General features: G+C 35.1%; 3 protein-coding genes across 6 annotated transcripts in view; all 3 read right to left on the bottom strand.

Annotated features, from left to right (window-relative positions):
* Positions 1 to 843: 843 nt before the first annotated feature.
* On the bottom strand, positions 844 to 4570 carry LOC107597599 (lens fiber membrane intrinsic protein-like). 2 transcript variants are annotated; one of them, XM_016288745.1, is made up of 6 exons: positions 4518 to 4570; positions 2819 to 2930; positions 1900 to 2037; positions 1658 to 1807; positions 1413 to 1547; positions 844 to 1030 (listed from the first exon to the last, which is right to left on the bottom strand). In XM_016288745.1, exons 1-6 carry the CDS (start codon positions 4539 to 4541, stop codon positions 972 to 974), a joined length of 618 nt encoding a protein of 205 aa, XP_016144231.1. In that variant the 5' UTR covers positions 4542 to 4570; the 3' UTR covers positions 844 to 971. The 2 variants fall into 2 exon arrangements, with proteins under 2 accessions (XP_016144231.1, XP_016144232.1); XM_016288746.1 differs by lacking the exon at positions 4518 to 4570 and having other exon boundaries at positions 1900 to 2092; positions 2819 to 2993.
* Positions 4571 to 13869: 9299 nt separating this feature from the next.
* On the bottom strand, positions 13870 to 16560 carry LOC107597529 (roundabout homolog 3-like). 3 transcript variants are annotated; one of them, XM_016288627.1, is made up of 5 exons: positions 16390 to 16560; positions 16185 to 16283; positions 15920 to 16069; positions 14352 to 14491; positions 13870 to 13965 (listed from the first exon to the last, which is right to left on the bottom strand). In XM_016288627.1, the coding sequence occupies exons 1-5, from the start codon at positions 16550 to 16552 to the stop codon at positions 13954 to 13956; spliced, it is 564 nt and encodes a 187-aa protein (XP_016144113.1). In that variant the 5' UTR covers positions 16553 to 16560; the 3' UTR covers positions 13870 to 13953. The 3 variants fall into 3 exon arrangements, with proteins under 3 accessions (XP_016144113.1, XP_016144114.1, XP_016144115.1); XM_016288628.1 differs by having other exon boundaries at positions 16185 to 16280; XM_016288629.1 differs by having other exon boundaries at positions 16185 to 16256.
* A 3149-nt stretch (positions 16561 to 19709) lies between these two features.
* Positions 19710 to 21128, bottom strand: part of LOC107597576 (roundabout homolog 2-like) — a 63432-nt gene continuing 62013 nt past the window's right edge. The window contains exons 18-21 of the mRNA XM_016288708.1: positions 21067 to 21109; positions 20359 to 20498; positions 19999 to 20268; positions 19710 to 19828 (exon numbers count right to left, since the gene is read on the bottom strand). Coding sequence (XP_016144194.1) covers positions 19710 to 19828; positions 19999 to 20268; positions 20359 to 20498; positions 21067 to 21109 — 572 coding nt within the window. The remainder of the gene's footprint in view (positions 19829 to 19998; positions 20269 to 20358; positions 20499 to 21066; positions 21110 to 21128) is intronic.

Below are 21128 nucleotides of genomic sequence, written 5' to 3'. Positions count from 1 at the left end.
GGACATAGTAGTATACTTAAAGTATGATGTAAAGTTCACTTAAAGAAAACTTACGAGTATACTTGCAGTACAAAACTACTAAACTAGTAGTTTACTAAGACTATAGTTCAAAGTGTACTAAAAATGCTACTACAAGTATTTAATTAGTAAACTATCAGTATACCTATAAGTTCACTTTTAGTATAGTTGCAGTACAAGCTAAAAATATTGTTGTAAACTAGTTGTGTACTTAAAGTTTACGACTGTTATACTTAAAGTATACTTAAAAGTATACTTTTATATACTAGAAAGTGGGCCAATTTAGTCCCAAGGAGTATCGAAATAGTACACTTACAAGTATACTACTAGTACACTGATATTTGTATACTTACTACATAAAGTATACTTAAAAATATACTTGAACTTTACTTAAGTATACTTAATAAAATAAACTTGAAGTATACTACTTTTTGGTAAGGGAGTTCCTTATATATTATTGTAACATTGAAAATACTAAGAAATGTTTATTGCATATTAAAATGATTTCTTAAGGATCACATGAAGATATGATAATGGCTGCTGAAAATTCAACTTTGACGTAATAAATTAAATTTACAATGTATAAAAAACCCAATGTTTGAAATTATAAAAATACTTAACAATATTACTGTTTTATTGTATTTTTTATCAAATAAATGCAGCCTTGGCAAACATAAGAGACTAATTTCAAAAGCATTTAGAAAATCACACTGACCCAAGACTTTTGAGAGGTAGTTTTGGAAACCTTAAATGCAGATGAAATTCCACAAGAAATGTAATTATCCAAATTGCACCATAAAAGCAAGTTTTTCTAAATGTTGTTTTAGTCATTTATTACTTTGTGTTGTGTGATTTTAAAATGAACGATAACTGAGGTCAAAAATAAAGGGATCAGGGATGATGGTTCACATTCAGACTGAATGGATCAAATTGCAGATCTAAGATGAGAAGCATCAGCGTGACATGGAGCCTCTTGGTTCATACATCCGGTAAGCACACATATAGAAGATCCCTGCAAGAGAAAGGCAAGGAATGTTAACAACTACTACATTAGCAACAACTTTATTCATTACTGAAAGACACTGACCATGTTGACATGATTTAACATTTACATTTAGTTGGATTAATGCTTGTTTTTAAAAGAATATCCCAGGTTAAATGCTGTGGATTTTGCTGAGTACCACAAAAATATTGTTGACACTTACCTCAGTTTGTAAAAACGGACACTTACAATGAATGTCTATGGGCAACTGTTATAGGCTACACTTGCCCCATAGACTTTTGTTTTAAATGCACTTCTATCCACACATTTTTTTTCTGTAGTAACCAACTACATGTGCTTTCATTGACTTTGTGTTTGCGGAATATTCAATTCATGTTAACATAAAGTATACCTGAAAAGAAAGTGAGCACCACAGAAACCCAACCCATTATGTACGACCACGAGAACCGCCAGTTCCCATAACGTTTTCCATAGTAGTTGACTGTCATCCCAGTGTAGACAGCCATAGCCAGCAACACAAAGAAGCCTGGGATGTACAATGCAAATAAACAATGACTTCACATACAGTACAGTCAGTTTAGATATATAAGAATAATTTAACTTATTCATGTTATTTTTAGGATTGGACATTCTTACATGAAATGAAATAGAGAATTCCTGCAGCAAAGATTTTGTCAAAACCGTTAAAGGAGGAGTAATTGATGAAAGCCATGACACCAATGATAATGCCAAAGAAACAAGCTAAGACGGCCAGGATCATGAAGGCCCGGGTGGCATCCCAATATGCTATTCAAATGGAACCAGAGATTAGTTGTGATTTTTGAACTTTGTACAATATTCTAATGTATATATCTTGTGTCCGTGCTGTGACGTCTAACCGATGCTGTCTGTATATGTCATGCATTTTCCAGGTACACAGTAGCGCCACAGGCCCTGATGCATGTAACTGCTGGACTGGCGGTACTGTATCCAGTAATCGGTGGCAGTGGAGATCACCAGGAGTATATTTCCCACTCCTGCACAAAACAATCCACCTCCCATAAAGCTGTACATCTTGCACCTACAGACACACTGACAAAATATGAGTCAATACTAAAATTAATTCAAGGTATTTTTCAAACATATTTAAACAGTTTTTAAACATACTTTAATTTTAGATTTAAACGTTTTTTTTATTTTTGATCTTTTATTTTTATATTTCCGTTTTCAATTTAATTTTAGTTTAAGTTTGAGCAATTTTTAGTGCTTTTGCCATTTTTATTAGTTTTATTTTTTTATTATTTCGGTTTCTTTCCGTTTCAGTCCATTTCTAATTGTTATTAAGGTTTTCTTAAATTTCTCATCTAACATATTTTATTTCATCTTTATTTTAATTAATGGAATTAGCGAACAACAACAGTGCTTATCAATTTTACCATAAAAAAGGCAGAGCTTAAGTTAAATTGAAATTAAGTAAAATTACAATTAAATTCAAAAGAACTGTTTAAAAAAAATTCTGAACAAGCTAAATTCAAAATTCATTATGTTACAATCATTTGGATCTTGTCTGGTCTTAGCTAAATCATTTCTAATTAAGGATTTTAAATGTCTTATTTTCTTGTATAAATAAAGATAAATTAGTTTGTGAACACTATTTACACACAAATGGACAGCATTTAAACCCCATCACATCAGCTGTGACTAGATAAATGTGATTGATGCCCTAAAATCATCTTTTGTACAGTGTGAAGGGATTTAAAAACTCAAGTCACAACAAGAAATCAACATACAATATGAAAAAAAATAATAATAACCTACCTCTTTTTTCCCCCAAAATTGTATCAGACTGAATAGTGTGAAGCTCAATTATGCCAAGGCAGGCAGATTTCCATGAGCTATTGGCCGTTATTTTTTTGTGGGTGCACAGGAGCTGGGTGGAGAGCGGAGATGAACAAAAGAGCTGTCAGACCAGCAGCCAATCAGAGAGGCCACATGAGTGCAAGAGAATCTGCTGAAAATACAAAACTATTTAACAGTAGTGTCACTAATACTGATGACAAAGTACTTTCAACTGACAATACAGAAACATCATAGCAAAATGACAAGCATTTTATTCGGGAAATTGTAAAAAACATGTCTAATTCTTGTTTTTCATTATAATATTTGTTTTTCTTCTTTCTGTTAATTCAAGGACATATTACCATCATTTATATACTTTTTTAAAATTGATTTTACAGCAATAATATATGAAATATATGATTTTAAAAAATATAAAATAACATAAAACATGTTAAAAAATATAAAATGACATAAAACATGTTAAAAAATGTACAAGCATTTTATTCGGGAAATTGTAAAAAACATGTCTAATTCTTGTTTTTCATTATAATATTTGTTTTTCTTCTTTCTGTTAATTCAAGGACATATTACCATCATTTATATACTTTTTTAAAATTGATTTTACAGCAATAATATATGAAATATATGATTTTAAAAAATATAAAATAACATAAAACATGTTAAAAAATATAAAATGACATAAAACATGTTAAAAAATGTACAAGCATTTTATTCGGGAAATTGTAAAAAACATGTCTAATTCTTGTTTTTCATTATAATATTTGTTTTTCTTCTTTCTGTTAATTCAAGGACATATTACCATCATTTATATACTTTTTTAAAATTGATTTTACAGCAATAATATATGAAATATATGATTTAAAAAAATATAAAATAACATAAAACATGTGTTTTTATGTTTTATGTCATAACCCCCCCCCCCCAAGGACTACACAGTTATTATTTATCCATTCGCTCTACTACATTTCTACTGCTGGGCCTTTATTTTAAGAGCTTCTTGTTAGTGGAGTATTAAACTCTCCTAAAAGGTTAAGAATCCATTAAGTGAACATCGTGTCTCCCCTGAAAGCTCCATGTCCACTTAGACATTAGATGCCACCTAGAGCCTTCACATTAAAGTAATGCAGTAGACTGAAAATAGAAAGTAATGAACAGATAAAAATAGACCTCATCTGCCCACAGGAACTAATAAAACATAAATCCTCTGCAGGACATTGAACATAATAGCAGCTGGAACTTAGTAAATGTGCCATTTACACTTGAATGATTAAGATATTTTCCAGGAGAGAAGGTGAAGGTTTGGTTATGTTTATCTTTGTATTTGTAAGAGGATTAGAGAGCCATAAAGTGGTGCTATTACAGCCAAAAGCAGCTTTTGGGGTCAAAAGGTTTCTAGTTTCTACTGGATGTGTACATTTTACAACCAGCAGAGGGTGACTTTTTACCAAAAATAGGATAAAACAGGGCGACCGCAGCACTTTAAACTCTTTCTATGTACATCCATGGCCAAGTGGCCGAGGGAATAAGAGGATATCCTCTTATTGATATTGATCATATATGATATGAGTGTTGATATGTGGGGTTTCCCGCCTCTCTTTTCAACAGCATGTCTGCTCTGGTAAGTGATAGTAGTGCTTGTAATTCTCTAAATACTCACCCACCATACCGACATTCTCCTCATAGTGTCTCTGTAAGGGATACTTCTGTGTTTTCTGTCTTCAAGCAATTCTGTCCTGCAATATTTACATATCAAACATGTTTTGGCTCAGTCAGGTATGCAAAAGTTATGGTGCAAGTTCCACCGCTGCCCACACCATATTCATAAAGCATACTGCTTACATGATTAATAGTTCTACAGCATTACTTAGATTTAAAGGAGGCAGCAGAGACTACATAGGTCAAAGCCTGGCAACTTGTTAACATTTTAGCACTTCCGGTTCCACCGTCCCAAAGTCAATGGGTTTTTTGGGTTTTTGTTTAAATGCATGCAATAAGGTTTTAAGTTTCTAAGTATTCTACGACATAAAATACATCAGTACTACTATTTTTTTAAAAGCTTTACTTGTTCTCAAGCCCACCCGCCTCTGCTCACTCTAACCCTCCCACTGTTCCTCACGCTAGCCCCCGGCCTCTGCTCACTGTAGGCCGCCGTGTGTTACGGCGTTTCGTTGTGAAAGCGAAACTACTTTGTTTGGTCTTCCAAAAATGGACACGACTAGAAATCAGTGGTTAAGTTGTATTTACAACACTGTTCCAGAACAGTTCAACCCAAATATTCAGATGTGTGCAGCACATTTTATGGAGGACTGTTTCCTGATCCTGGTAGAGTAGACTACAATGCCGGCTGTTCTGACTCACAGACTGTAAGTATGTTTTTTATATTTAAAGTTTTTATATATATTTAAAGTGAGTTTTTTGGGCAGTGTAGAGTAGGGCTTGTTGTTTGTCATTTCTCCGATCACAAATGCAGACATGGTTTTATGTTTACGCGGCGCGATGCAACACAACACAATGCGTAAAAAGACAGTATAAGTCATTATAATCCATAATTATGTCCCCACTGGATGCAACGAATGCCTAGTTTATAATGGGGTTTCATGTTTTTTAATCATCGCTCCGGCCTGACAGGGCATCATCACAGTATAGTGAGGAGCGTAACATTTCAGTCTCACGCTTGAGGTATTCGGCCAATCACAACGCACTGGATAGCCGGCCAATCAGAGCACACCTCGCTTTTTCAGACCGATGAGCTTTGTAAAAATCTACGCGGTTCAGAAAGGCGGGGCATAGAGGAGAAAAATTATGTACAGTATGTGGAAAATTATGTGTTTTTTTAACCTTAAACCGCATAAACACATTTCATTACACCAAATACACAAAATACTGTTCTTTTTAGCAACATCATATGACCCCTTTAAACATCATCACACCGAACAAGTAAACTTAAAAGTCTGCTTTTACAGCCTTTTTGTGTTTCGAATCACGCCCTTGCAACATATCCCTGCAAACAAACCTGCACTGGCCCTTTACAGGCCCACTTAGGGCTAGCCTTAGGGCCCCCAGCGGGCTGCCAGCGCAGGGCCCCTGAGAATTTGCTCATTGGCAAAACGTTGGCCCCTTAGTTCTGGCCCTGCACGGGCAGCCCTCACTTAGCCCCCAGGAAGCCCTCACTATGCCCACACAAGGCCCGCACTATTAATCTACAACAATACATCTGTTTCAATTTAAATACTTTCCAGCTACTATAACTTAAGTATTTCGGAAAAAAAACAGTTATTATACATCTTAAATGGATGCAGTCACCACATAACTAATGTCTGTATTGTCAAAAATGTACAGTAGTCAAAGGGATTTCAAATCAATTTATTAAATACAAAACAGAAAACATTCAGTTCAGGTTAATACAGCTACATATAGCCAAAAATGTAAATACTCAAAAGTGCAAAAGAAAGCAAACAAAGCAATGTAAGACTGTAGGATTTCGTCATGTGAAAGTTGATGTGTGCGAAAGTCTCATCTGTAGTAGCCTACATCAATGTCCAAACACTGTCCATAGCTGAAGATGGCTGATAGCAAATTAATAATCCAACCTCTTATAATGACACGCCACGGCTCTCAAACACCAGACTCTTCCTAACCATGAACAATCAAAAATAGTCCAGAATATGGTCCCACTATGGTCCCACGTCGAAAAGAACTTTAAATCCATATTCAAACTGGACCATGATGTGGTACCTCACCAATAAAGAGTCCTTCTAAAATGCATACAAATACACAGTCTTAAACTCTTTGCTTCAATCCAAACATAGGCCATACATACATGTAACATCTCTGCAAAAAACATCAGCAATGTACACTTTAAAAACCAGCAAAAAACAACAACAACTCCTTACTTTAGACTGGGCTTGAAATGACACATTTCCCAACCAGGACACAGCACAATGTGTTCAGCTGGTGAGCCATGCTGACTACTGCTGCTTGTTATTGCTAACTCCCTCTACACACATGGCTTTACTTAAGGAAACCTAAAACACTCTAGCACCTCTAGTGGTAAGGAAGAAAACTGCCCACAAAATTCTTATTAATAGGCTCATGTCTGTTACACCTCAAATATGGCTCGTGAGATCCACTTTCCTGCAGAGTTTAGCTCCAACTTTGAGCAAATTCACCCAACTGTGATTTTCTAATGATCCTGAAGACACTGATTAGCATGCTCAGGTGTAAATTCTGCAGGAAAGTGGATCTCCTGAGCCAGATTTGAGGATCCCTGGCCTATATGAAACAACAGATTCTGAAAAGGTCTCTTTTGGTTTGTGCCATTCCACTTCAATTGAGTGGCTAAAGAATGGCCAGTCAATGTTGTTTGTATTCTCCTAGTTGCATTACAGGGCTGCCGACACAAAACCTGCATGGGCCCAAAGGATACAAAAGTTGCTCTGGGCCCACACTGGGCCATCATGGGATTAATGTGGGCAGTCCGCTAGTGTGGCCTGCTCACAGAGAGCCTGCGGTGAGCCCAAAGCCGTGGGCCTCACCTGGGCAAGCCCGCACTGGGCCTGTTTTGGTTTGGTGTGGGCTGGCCCTAGCCCACCCCGCAAGGACATGTTTGCGGGGATTCTAACTCAAACTTTCAGGAAAAATGTTTTTAAATAGAGACTGAAAGAGTTGTCGAAAGCTTAATGGTGGTGAAGTGACTAGAGTTTGTTTATATCCTAGGTTTAGATTTTTACTTCTGGTGATTGTATTTAGGCTTCAAAATTCATTAAAGTTGTGTTTGTTTCTGAAGGTTATAAACATGATGAACAAAACGTGTGTGAATCATAATCTTAGTCACAGAGCTTATTTTCTGCAATAATCTGAAAGCCAATGGAAAATTTCTGTTGGGTTGTTTTGTCGATGGAAGCAGGTGATGCTAACTTGGAGTGTGGAAATACAAAAAAAAAAAAAAAAAGTCATATTACGCAAAAATGTTTTGTTATGGTAGATTTAAAATCCCAGTATAGACCTCCATCCAAAGAACACACAGAAACATGAAACAGCAATGACCTCTATTTGAAGGGCGTTTGCACAAAACCTATTTTGCCGTTCCACTTTTTTTTTCCTATAAAAATATGCGCTAGATGAGAACATCCGCATGAGTGCCCCACAGTTTCATGAAGAATTACCATGATGTAATTTTGTCCCATGAAAGCAGACATTGCATTCATTTCCTTTTCTGTGCTGCATCTGGTGTTTTTAAATGCAATGCGTTGTATGTCAACAAGACATGGTTATAATATCTGAACAAATTAATTAATAAATAATTCACTTTTAATACAATTAATGCTTAATTCATATAATAATTAATTAATACTAATTATAATAAATGAATAGGAGGAAATGACTGGGTATATAAGGCCTTTTCTCTGTACTATATCTGGCTTGAAATGAAACGGATGGTTATTAGATCTCTTTAAATACTTTTTTTGTATTTTGTATTGTGTATTAAGGTCCTATGCAATGTTACTGTACTTTATATATTGTTTTATTTCTGTTTTGTTTTGTTCTTTGTTTAATGAAATCATACCTTTTTTGTGAACATATAAAGAAAACTGAGCTTGTATAATTGAAGAGTTTGTGATGCAGTATTAACTCACTCCTCCATTATACAAGCTTCATTTTCTCTGATCCCAGGGGTGAAACTGTACAAGACAGATGCCCTCAGCATAGCAAGTAATGCATCATGACATCATCCATTGTTGATTTTGGAATGACGCAACAAGAGCTAAATGATCACAGTCTCTGTAATCCTCCTGTGTCTGTCTGAATGGCTTCTGAGGTGCTGAAAGCTCATTTTGGGACACACGGTTCATTTCAGAGTGCTGAGGGAACCGTGGCAAACAACGCAGTGTGGCGGATTCATTAGGCTAAACGTCACTGTGGATCTGTGCTGCTGGCTAGCTAATTGACTAATTAGATTTGTGCTCGTCTAAATCCATTTTACAACTGAAACAATGGCTTCAAGCAGTTGAGTTTCCAATCTTCTCCCAGTGCTTTTTCAAGAGTGCAAACATTAGCTCAAATGCTGAATATGCAAGTAGTGCTAATAAGGAATAAGAGCTGGATTTTACAAGACTTTTGAAATATACCTGTTGAAAAATGACTTAAACCAGCCTGAATTGTTTTTCCGCTTTCCCCTAGCATGGTGAGGATGGGATGTTTTTTTTAATGCTGGATGCTGGTTTTAGAGAGATTTGGGCCATGCTAACAACTGTTACACAACATCTTAGAACCAGCTTAAACCAGGAAAACAGGCTTGGGCTGGCTTGCTATGTTTTTCTTAATATCTCTATTTCACGATCATAATTATCATTGAGGTCTGGAGTGTGAGACTTGTTGCTGTGTCCTGACCATCTGGTTTGAACTCACTCAACTCTGATCTTGACCAGTCGTGTCCATGCCATATGTAGAGTGCAAAACCATCAATCTACCATTAGTTGAAGACAGATTCTCATGGTTTCTTGTTTTTAATCACTCCTCCGCATTGTTAGGGGATTTTGAGTTTTTGGAGTCGTTTTTGAAGTTTGCGCTCTGGTAAATAAAAAAAATGAAAATTTACTGTGAAAAGCACTATATACTTGAATTAACTGAAACCGTTTCTCTTCAGGTTTACATTGTACAGTTTTACAGATAATATTTTAATAACTTATTTTGTTTTTAGTACAATAGATAATACAAATTATAACAATGTTAAATAAAATTATTATAAATAAATATTTTAAATGTTTTTTATATAAAACAACTTAAAACAAACAACATACCTCTATATATAATATAAACGGTATATCATGCTTATTGTTTTTTATTGATATATTTTTTTACAATATTAATGGGTCCGTATACAAAAAAAAATTTTTTTTAGAAAAGGGGTCCTTAACATTAGAAAGTTTAAAATGGTAAAGTGAGGTGCTGAATTTATCTCATCCTATTCATGCAGCTTTCAGTGTTCAGCATAATCAGGAACAGATTTTACTTGTCTGTCAATACAGACTAGCAAATTCAGAGCCAGAATTGGAAAATTATTTAATGTTACTCCTGCCAGTGATTGGAACTGTGTTTTCAGATTCACATTTGAATGAAAATCAAAGGTGACAGTTATTTGCATCTCATATAGTGATGCAAGTTCATTACACATTCTAGAGCACATTTTTCCATACTTACAAATGAGTCAAATAATGCATTCTGTCAGTCATTTCTCCTCATTAGACAATGATCCAGCAGAGGCCTTGCTGTAGCTCAGTTAATCCACATTAATTGAAATAGGAAATCACTCACAGTTAGAGCCAAGCAGCCCTTTTCTGGTTTGTCAATGTGGATTGAAAATTACATTATAAAACCTTAATCCACTGCACTCATAAACAGTGCATATGAAGTACACCAATCAAGTAAAGTACAGAGACCCTCCGGTGAAAATGTAAATACTCTTTTTATAAATTAGATTTGAGTAAAAGTACAAAAGTGCTTACTTCCTACTTTTTATCACAACTTTAATTGGAAGCAAGAGCTGAAAAAAGCAGTCTAATGTTACTGTATTATGAATTATCATCGTAAAGTGATGCAAGAACCCTGTCTTAAATTTGTTTGTTTTTCGAAAGTCCATTTCACTTGGATTTACATCAGTTCAAACGAAAATATTTTTTGCTACTTCCAACTTCAAGAGCTGAAACTAGTTTAACAAAGTGGCATGCTTCTTTAATGGACTATGATAATAAAGTATGATGAAAAATTAAAACTTAAAAGCAACACTCCACTATTTTTGAAAATAGGCTCATTTTCCAACTCCCCTAGAGTTAAACAGTTGAGTTTTACCGTTTTCGAATCCATTCAGCCGATCTCCGGGTCTGGCGGTAGCACTTTCAGTTGTAGCTTAGCATAGATAATTGAATCTGATTAGACCGTTAGTATCTCGTTCAAAAATGACCAAACAGTTTCTATATTTTTCATATTTAAAACTTGACTCTTCTGTAGTTACATCGTGTACTAAGACCGACGGAAAATGAAAAGTTGCGATTTTCTAGGCCGATATGGCTAGGAACTATACTCTCATTCCGGCGTAATAATCAAGGAACTTTGCTGCCGTACCATGATTGCAGCAGGCACAATGATATTACGCAGCACCTGAAAATAGTCCCCAGCTAGGTAACTTCCAATAAGCCTATTTTCGAGATGGTCCTCACTGCAGAACACAAGATCCAGGGGGCGAGGTTGGATCCAGATCCAACTCCTCCCACCTTACATATACCTAAACCTACCCGTCTTCACCCCCTGATCCCTAAACCCACCCATCTCCACCACCTAGATGTGGATCCAACCCTGCCCCCTGGATCTTTGCTCTGCAGTGAGGGGCTACTGCTATTTTCAGGCGCTGCGTAATATCATTGCGCCTGCTGCACCCATGGTACGGCAGCAAAGTTCCTTGATTATTACGCCGGAATGAGAGTATAGTTCCTAGCCATATCGGCCTAGAAAATCACAACTTTTCATTTTCCGTCGGTCTTGGTACACGATGTAACTACAGAAGAGTCAAGTTTTAAATAGGAAAAATATCGAAACTCTTTGGTCATTTTTGAGCGAGATGCTAACGGTCTAATCAGATTCAATGATCTATGCTAAGCTACAGCTGAAAGTGCTACCGCCAGAACCGGAGATCGGCTGAATGGATTCGAAAATAGTAAAACTCAACTGTTTAACTCTAGGGGAGTTGGAAAATGAGCATATTTTCAAAAATAATGGAGTGTTCCTTTAAAGAAAAAAGTGGCCTCTATTTAAAGCCACTTCCACAAATTCTCTGGATTAGATCCTAGCTATAAGGGATCTGAACCTATTGCTATACAATCTGAACCAAAAGCTCTTCCTATCCAAAACTCATCCAGCAAAGTTGCTTGTAATAATCCATGGACTGCCTTCATCAATCCTTGGTGCTGCATTAATGGAGCTTTACTCCCCACCAGTCAATGCAGAGGTTTTAAACGTCTGCCGTCCCAAAGAACCAACTGGGATGTGCTTTGACATATCATCAAACATCTCTCTTAACACATGACTCCATATGAAATGAGTGTGGGGACAGGACGATGCACTCCCTGACCCATATTTAACTGAACCACCCAGCACTACCCACACGTATCCCAGCAACGGCCCGTCCACACTAGCATACATTTTCAAATGTTTCTTTCTCTTTTAAACCCAGAGGGGCCCACAGGGTTTTAAATACACCACATGTGAGTTAATTAAGTTTGCTGCCTACTTTGTGTGATTTCAAATGTGACTAGATGGCACGAGGTGAGAGGGGTCAGATTCAGAGGCATAGAGAAATGTTCAGAGGTTAGAAAGTGTTTATTAAAATTTCAAAATGATCTCCAGAGAAGAAGGACTCATGTGAGACACACTCACATTCACCACTGGTTCACATCTTTGTGGCTTGACTTGAACCACCCTACTTTAACTAGGCCATAGTTAATGTGCTCAAAACAGACTGGTGTATTCATTAAACATGTCTATTTCTGCGCTTGTTTCTAAGCGACTGAAAATTCACATTTCTGCTTTGGACAGCTGTGTTGATGCTCTTGCGTGGATGCTATTTATAAGCAAATATGTTTTGTCCTTAAAGCTACATTTTGGCAACTGCAACACCAAAATAACAGTCTTTCAGGGTTTAAATTATTTATGCGGCAGATAAGCCATTTCAGGGAGTAAATTCAATTTATGAAGAGAGGAATTCAAATAGTGGCTTGTAAAAATTTGCATCTAAATAAAAGATGTAGGCATTTGTAATAGTAATTTGGATGGTCAGGTGAGGCTCTCTGCATTGGGCCAATTTAATTATTCAATGACTCGTTCATAAAGATTAGCTGCATTTGGAACAGCATCTACAACAATTTTAGAAAACGGTCACGTTTCGTTTCTGAATAAGTCAGTGCTTTTGAACAAATTGGTTGAAAGAAAAATTCATGACTCACTCAAAAAGACAGTCGCTTGTCGCCACCTACTGGCGAATGGATAAATTAAAATATGTCCATTGCATGATTACTACACTTTCAAACCAATCAGCTTTATATTGAAAGATTAGCAAAAAGCAGCAAATTTGCATGTTTTAACAGACTTTAATCCGATTTGAAATGGCAAATTTTCGCTGGCAAAATACAATAATTTCGATATGAATCACTGTGAAATTCACAATTACTTGGATTCCTGTTGAGTTTTGGATTCCTCTTGTGTTTCTCACAGATTTTTTGCCGTACAAACGTGATTTGTGACCGCATTTTAATACACAGACCGACAGTCTTTCATGAACACGCGAACATGGACACTAATGAGAATTACGTGTTACATTTTCATGAATTCCAAACCCAAGTGCACAGTTATTGACAAAATAATAGACAAAGAAATCCATATCAGTAACAGTACTGTAAAACAAGTCTTAGAACATGAGTTTTATTGGGTTTTGTATGCAATCCGAACATGTAAAACTGCAAATGATTGATGCATCAGTGGAAAACAGTCTGACATGGTGTGAATCATTCTCCAGGAGAAAAGAAACCCCTTTAGGTGAGCACAGGATAGTAAGGAGACAGTCCTAGCGAGGATTTACAACAACAAACATTTGGTATTCTATAGGCTTACTAATGTATCATTGCATGGTTTGTTCACATAGACTGTGCCTGATGATCTGTTATATTTGTCCACAAAAATGTTGAAACCTTTTTATTACATGTAGACACTGAGGCATACATGTATGCGCCATATACATTCAAACATCATGTTCATCTAAAATTTTCTGTCATTTTTTTTTAAACATTTGATTTTCTTTTTAAATGAATAAATACAATAAATAATAATAAATAATAAAATGGCCACCTTCCGGCATGCCTTTTTCCTCACATAAAAACATTGTAAAAATATATACATACAGAGGTAGGACAACAATGGATCATTTAAAAAACCTTTCTAAAAAAACACAAACAAAAAAACAGGTGAAGGACCAGAGCGCGGAGGCATATACACTGCATGGCGTATGTTGCATGTAGAGTGGTGAACAACAGGACAACCTTCTCTCCTCATATCATGTTCTGAAAATAAACAAGCCCAAAATGACATAAAATCTTCATTTTGTTGCCAAGCAATCTAGTTCTGGCACATTAAAGCTGTAACATGCAGTAATATTCTACCTAGCTCTAACAAACAAACGTATTAGTTGTATTTTTAATATTCAATGGAATATCAATACCATGGAGACCACATGAGACAACACAGTTCTTTAAAAAAAGTGGAAATGCAATCATTTGCCTGATTCATTTAGTGTGCTTCCAGCTCTGCACGCCGAGTGTCCTGGAGCTTATCGATTGCTAATTTACTACAATGCTCCAAGGCCCCACGCGTGGCCAGTGACTAATGAACTTATTCAGACCATGTGTCGACCGGGCAAGATACACAGTCCCACACAAACTCATCTAACCTCATTTCTCCTCCTTCCTGCCCCCAAGGAACGCGAGGTTGCGGAGGAGTGAGAGGCAGAGCTTCTGGAGAGGGAACAGTGGCTTGACATCTGACCGCTGGACAGCAGGTTTGCTTTGAAATACTGGATTAAATCTTCATCTGTGCAATGAAACAGTCAAAACAGTCAAATATAGAGTGAGAAACAAAAATGCAACACACAGAACTATATTTTTACATTTTATAAAGAATATGAGATGCTGCCTGCCCGTGCGTGGTTCTATGGGTTATGCTGTGGGTGGTTGCCAGGGAGTTTCCTTGCAGTTGCTAAGGTGTTGTAAGAGATTTTTACTAGGAAGTTTAGATGTGGATTTGTTTTTGTTGATATCAGTCACAACAATATTTTATGAAGAAGATGAGAGTGGTGTTAGCATTTATGATACTAGTATGTCAGAATGGATGATACTGTGGATGGTTGCCAGGGCGTTTCTACGCAGTTGCTAAAGGGTTCAATGTCACACTGAACCAATGTCAAGACAGCCCAGAGATGTTAATTTGCATGTTCTCTAAATGTTTCGATTTGTATTTATATAAATGTCAAGATCTATATTTATATTTAACATTTATTTAAAACAATAATAAATTTTTATATTTAAAACTTATAATTTAGTTTTACATTTAGGTTTAACATTTATATTTATATGTTATATATAACATTTATATTAGTTTTTGATGTTTAAGATTTACATTTAGATTTAAATAGAATATTTAGTATCAAAATAAATATCAAATACATAAATGCATAATTGTTTGAAAACAGCATAAAACGACGATATTTTTTGCAACCAGTTTAATTTTAGAAATTGCCACACTGATATGTAGTTATATTTATGTATTTTATTTTATTTATAACACTATAACATTTATTTATAACATTAATACTTAATATTATATTTAACATTTATGTTTTAGATTTACAATTAGATACATATATGATACAATTAGATAACATGTTTAACATGTTTAGATTTTATGTACAACCTTTATATTTACTTGTTATATTTAAGCTTTAACCTTTAGATTTAAATAGAAGATTTAGATACAACAATTATATAATTTTAAATTATATAATTTTAGGTATTGTCTTTACACAAATGCATAATTTAAAAAAAAAAGGTTTTGCATCAAAAATTGCCATATTTAGCAGTTGTAACATTTTTGTAACCCGTATTATTTTTTTAAAAACATTTAATTAGCATTTATATTTTAGATATACATGTTTAAGATTTAACATTTGCATTTATATTTAACATTTAGGTTTAAATAGATAATTTAGATCACACATTTAGATTTAGATTTCATAATCTATATACGACTACTGTTTTATACAAATACATTTTTAAAAAAAATTATATTTACATAAAACTGGCCATTTTTAGGAGTTTTAAAAAATTTTATTTTAAAAATGACATGCCATATTTTATTGCATTGCTATGTTATTGCTAAGGTGTTTTGGGGCTGATTTTAGTAGCAATAGTGATACTTGCAATCACTACTAGCTAAAGTTTTTTGTTATTCCTAAAGTCTGACCTTCCGTGCTCCACTGTGCAGCTGTTCTGCGGTCTGATCTTCTCTCTCTGTGGTGTGGAGGCATCCTGCTCCCGCCATTGTCCAGTGTGTCTGTCAGGTGCTTGAGTGGGTCCTCCGTTACAGGAGGGGGCTCAGGTGGGGGAGGCAGGTCTGCAGAAACGCACAAACCAAAAGTGTGAATGATCATCTATACACTCCATTATTACAGAAGAACAATTGCTTTAATTACTTCAGTCAATAATTTATTAACTATGTGGGTCCTTACTCCCTGGTTTCAACACTTCACGTCTCGCAAGGCCATCCTTTTGAGATTTCTTCTTAGGCCTGGGCTTCTGAACTGAGGACATGAATGATGTATATTCTTCTAATAGCAGTGCAGATTAAAGTAAACAAAGATTATGTACTCCATACATAATCATCAGCAATGTATTAAAAACAGTAGCTTATTTTTGCAGCGGTGAAGGGCCTACTTGTGCCTGTGTTGGAGAATAGTTCCTTCATTTCAGCTCTCCAAGGACCACTGTGGTTGAGAATGCCGCCATTAAGAGACTCTGTCTTGGTTAATAGCTTTGGGTTGGAAAGAGCAAACTGTGTATTGTGTGCACACTGTGTTTTCCTGTTGAATAAACACATGAACAATTAAGTTTTTTGTTTACAAATGGTTTTTTTTTTAAAGGGTTAGTTCACCCAAAAATGAAAATTCTGTCATTAATTACTCACCCTCATGTCGTTCTAAACCTCTAAGACCTCCGTTCATCTTCGGAACACAAATTAAGGTATTTTTGATGAATTCTGAGAGCTCTCTGACCCTCCCATAGACAGCAATGTAATTATCACGATCAAGGTCCAGAAACGTAGCAAGGAGATCGGTAAAATAATCCACGTGACGTCAGGGGTTCAACCGTAATTTTACGAAGCTACGAGAATACTTTTTGTACGCAAAGAAAACAAAAATAACAACTTTATTCGACAATTCGTCTCCTCTGCGTTACCCTAGCGCCATTTTGGAGAGTATCCACTGAACATAAACAGTGTATGCTATTCTGTTGTTTACGATTTGATTTGAGCGAAAACAACGTATCCGCGCATATGTTCAGTGGATACTCTCTAAAATGGCGCTACAGGGTGACGCGGAGGAGACGAATTGTTGAATAAAGTCGTTATTTTTGTTTCTTTACCATACAAAAAGTATTCTCGTAGTTTCGTAAAATTATGGTTGAACCCCTGACGTCACATGGATTATTTTACCGATCTCCTTGCTACGTTTCTGGACCTTGATATTGGTAATTATGTTGCCGTCTATGGGAGGGTCAGAGAGCTGTCAGAATTCATCAAAAAATATCTTAATTTGTGTTCCGAAGATGAACGGAGGTCTTACGGGTTTAGAACGACATGAGGGTGAGTAATTAATGACAGAATTTTCATTTTTACGTGAACTATCCATTTAATGGCATGTCAGATTCTAAAGCTATACTGTCATGGCAAGAACAGAGTAAAATCAGTTTTAATAAAGAAAAAAGATATAAAACCGATATGAAAAGATATTATATAAATAGAGATAGATATATACTGTATATACACAAAGTTCAAAATTTTTTATTAACAGTTTTTGAAAGAATTATCTCAAGGCTGCTTTTATTTAAACAAAAATAAACAGTAATATAGAGAAATATTATTACAATTTTTACAACCATTTTCTGTTTTAAAATATTTTAAAATGTAATTTATTCTTGTGATGGCAAAGCTGTATTTTCAGGAGCCATTAATTCAGTCTTTAGTGTCACACGATTCTTCGTAAATCATTATAATATGCTGATTTGATGCTCAATAATTTTTTTTATCAATGATGGAAACAGTTGTGCTGCTTAATATTTTTGTGGAAACCATGATAATTTGTTTTCTGTAAAGAATAGAAAGTTTAAAAAAATGCAAATGCATATTGAATTTTTTTTGTGCATATTTTTAGCAAATGGCATTTTTTTTTTACCCAAATAATTTAAAAACAAATTGCCAATTAACTTTATGTATGTATGTATGCATGTACAATAGTTATTTATTTATGCAAAATAAAAAAAATGTGTATATATATATATACATACAGTATATATATATATATATATATATACACCATGTATATATATATATACACATTTTTTTTATTTTGCATAAATAAATAACTATTGTACATGCATACATACATACATAAAGTTAATTGGCAATTTGTTTTTAAATTATTTGAGGCTAACCGAGACTTGTCATTTGCACTTATATATTGTTGATCTTTTGTTAGTTTTGACTGCTTTTATTGTCCTCATTTGTAAGTCGCTTTGGATAAAAGCATCTGCTAAATGACTAAATGCAAATGTAAATGCATGCTGAGCGGTCAAATCAAATATGGTTGGGTGACTTGAATAACAACTAAAATTTCAGTTTGTTGTTGTTTCATATCACTTCAGAAGACATGTAATATAGTCCACAAGTCATCTGGTCAACATTTATGATGCTTTTGGGATGCATTTTTTCTGAGATGCAGCCAGGATATTCTTCAGTTCTTCAATTCACATGATGTGTTCCACAGAAATTACATGAAGGTGAACTATTCCTTTAACAAAAAGTAACATGGCATTACCACAGTTTTTGGACTTATACCATGGTCATATCATTAATTTTGGACATGCACCATCATATTAACATGGGTTTTTGAACAAACAACATGGTCTTTTAGCATGGTACCATGATATCACCATGGTCTTCTGACATTTACCATGGTATTAACATGATATTTCAACATGGTACCATGGTCCATGGACATTTACATTATATTACATTTACAACATTAGCATGTTTTTAAAAATGTTATCACAATTTTTGGACATTCAACTGGTATGACAATGTTTTTTTAACAAGGTATCAGAGTTTTTGGACATGTACTGTGGTATTATCATGTTTTTAAAAAAAATTATATCACAGCTTTTGGACATACAACTTGGTATTAAAGCGTTAGAAAATTCTGTCATTAATTACTCACCCTCGTGTTGTACCAAACCAGTAAGACCTTCGTTCATCTTCGGAACACAATTTAAGATTTTTTTTATGAAATCTGAGGGCACTCTGACCCTCCCATAGACAGCAAGGTAACTACCACGTTCAAGGTCCAGAAAATTACCAAGATGATCGACAATGTAGTCCGTGTGACATCAGTGGTTCAACTGTAAAGTTACGAAGCTACTTCCACACACGATGAACACACGAAGCGCCGCCACACGCTCTCGTCATGATACTGTCATGAACGCACGTCCACAAGTGATGCAGTAGAGACGAAAATGTGGAATAAAGTAGTTATTTTTGTTTTCTTTGCACAAAAAAGTATTCTCGTAGCTTCGTAACTTTACAGTTGAACCACTGATGTCACACGGACTACTTTGTCGATCATCTTGGTACTTTTCTGGACCTTGAACGTTGTAGTTACCTTGCTGTCTATGGGAGGGTCAGAGAGCCCTCAGATTTCATCAAAAATATCTTAAATTGTGTTCCAAAGATGAACGAAGGTCTTACGGGTTTCAAACAACACGAGGGTGAGTAATTAATGACATAATTTTGATTTTAGGTTGAACTAACCCTTTAACATTGGCTTTTGAACAAGTATTTCAATGTATTTCAATGACATGCTACCATGGCTTTTTGATCATGCATCATGAGCACAGTGTGTTTTTTGTACATTTACCATAAACTACCATGCTTATCTGGACGTATACTGTACCAATGTCCTGCCGTAGTATGGCGATGGCTATTACCTGTGTCTTTTTTCTGTGTTTTGAAGCTCCTTGTTTTGTGCTGAATGAAGGGACAGCACATCAGACCAAGTGGGTGAAGAAATTTGTCCTAGAGACTTCTGCGTCATCATTTTGGCTGAAAAACAGCATGTAACAGTCACAAGGCTGAACTCAAGTCCCTCTGCATAACATTGAAATCAGCATTTTTTGCAGCACTTGTTGATTCAAACTGTCTGCATAATTCCTGCCGAATACCAAAAGGACAAATCCCATAACCCTCATGATTGAAATCAATGTCACTCCTACCATTTTTGCCTCTTGGATACTGAAGTTTTGCATATTCTGCTCCACTGTGGCTGGACTGAAGGCTCCACTGGTCCAGGTCCTGCTCCATGTTGTAGAGATCAGTTTTGGAGAGGACTGGCGTGCTGGTGTACGGGTCTGGACCCTGAGAGTACAGGCTGCACACGTCATGACCATCTGCATCAGCTGGGTTGATGGTACAGTATATGGCACCTTCATTAGAGGCCGGGCTGTACTTCCCATTGTGGTTCAGATAATTCGATAATCCTGAAGCTGGAAAACATATTAATGAGTTATAGGAGATATGATTTGTAAGTGGGACAGTACCATAATGTAGGGGAACACCCATGACAGAGATCTTACTGTTGTAGTATTGATCTGTGGAATCAAGTCTGCCTGCACAGCAGTTGACTGAATCTTTTCCATTTGGAGAGAAGTTGCTGGTAGGCCACGAGTCAGCCAGCCAAGGGTAGTTACCCAAATGTGACTCCAGCAAACATGGCCTGTCAAGGAAATTAAATAATTTAATTTAAAATAAATTATTTTACATTAAATATGAAACATTTTACATTGATAAAAATTTGTTTTTAAACAATAATAATTATTAATATTAAATATTAATATTAAATACTTACAATATTATATTGATTATATATACATTATTATATTTACAATATAATACAATATACATTTTTAAATGTAATTAATAATAATCATTTTAATATTAGTTTTTTATTTACTTTTTCCTGACAACTTTCCATGTTCTCTCTATATAAATCCCCTATTTGTATGTGAAAATTAAATACAATTCATAATATGCCCTATTTAATGAATATGACATTTACACAACCAGTACAGTACCATGAAAATTTAAAAAAATATATTTTTGAAGTAAGTCTCACCGAGGTTGAATGTATTTTATCAAAAACTACTTTTTACAATTTAAAATAACCGTTTTTTAAAATGTAATTTATTCTTCAGTGTTACATAATCCTTCAGAAATCATTCTGATATGACCTTTTTGAACGGTATTGTATACTGTGTCAATTTAAAGTCTCCCTTGATACAAACCTTCCATTTATAAGATCCGAGCCATCACCACGAGAGAGTGCAACTAAAGAAAAAATATGAGA

This window comes from Sinocyclocheilus grahami, unplaced genomic scaffold (genome assembly GCF_001515645.1).
Source record: "Sinocyclocheilus grahami isolate Dianchi unplaced genomic scaffold, SAMN03320097.WGS_v1.1 scaffold233.1, whole genome shotgun sequence".
Lineage (NCBI taxonomy): Eukaryota > Metazoa > Chordata > Actinopteri > Cypriniformes > Cyprinidae > Sinocyclocheilus > Sinocyclocheilus grahami.
This window is presented reverse-complemented; position numbering and strand designations above follow the sequence as displayed.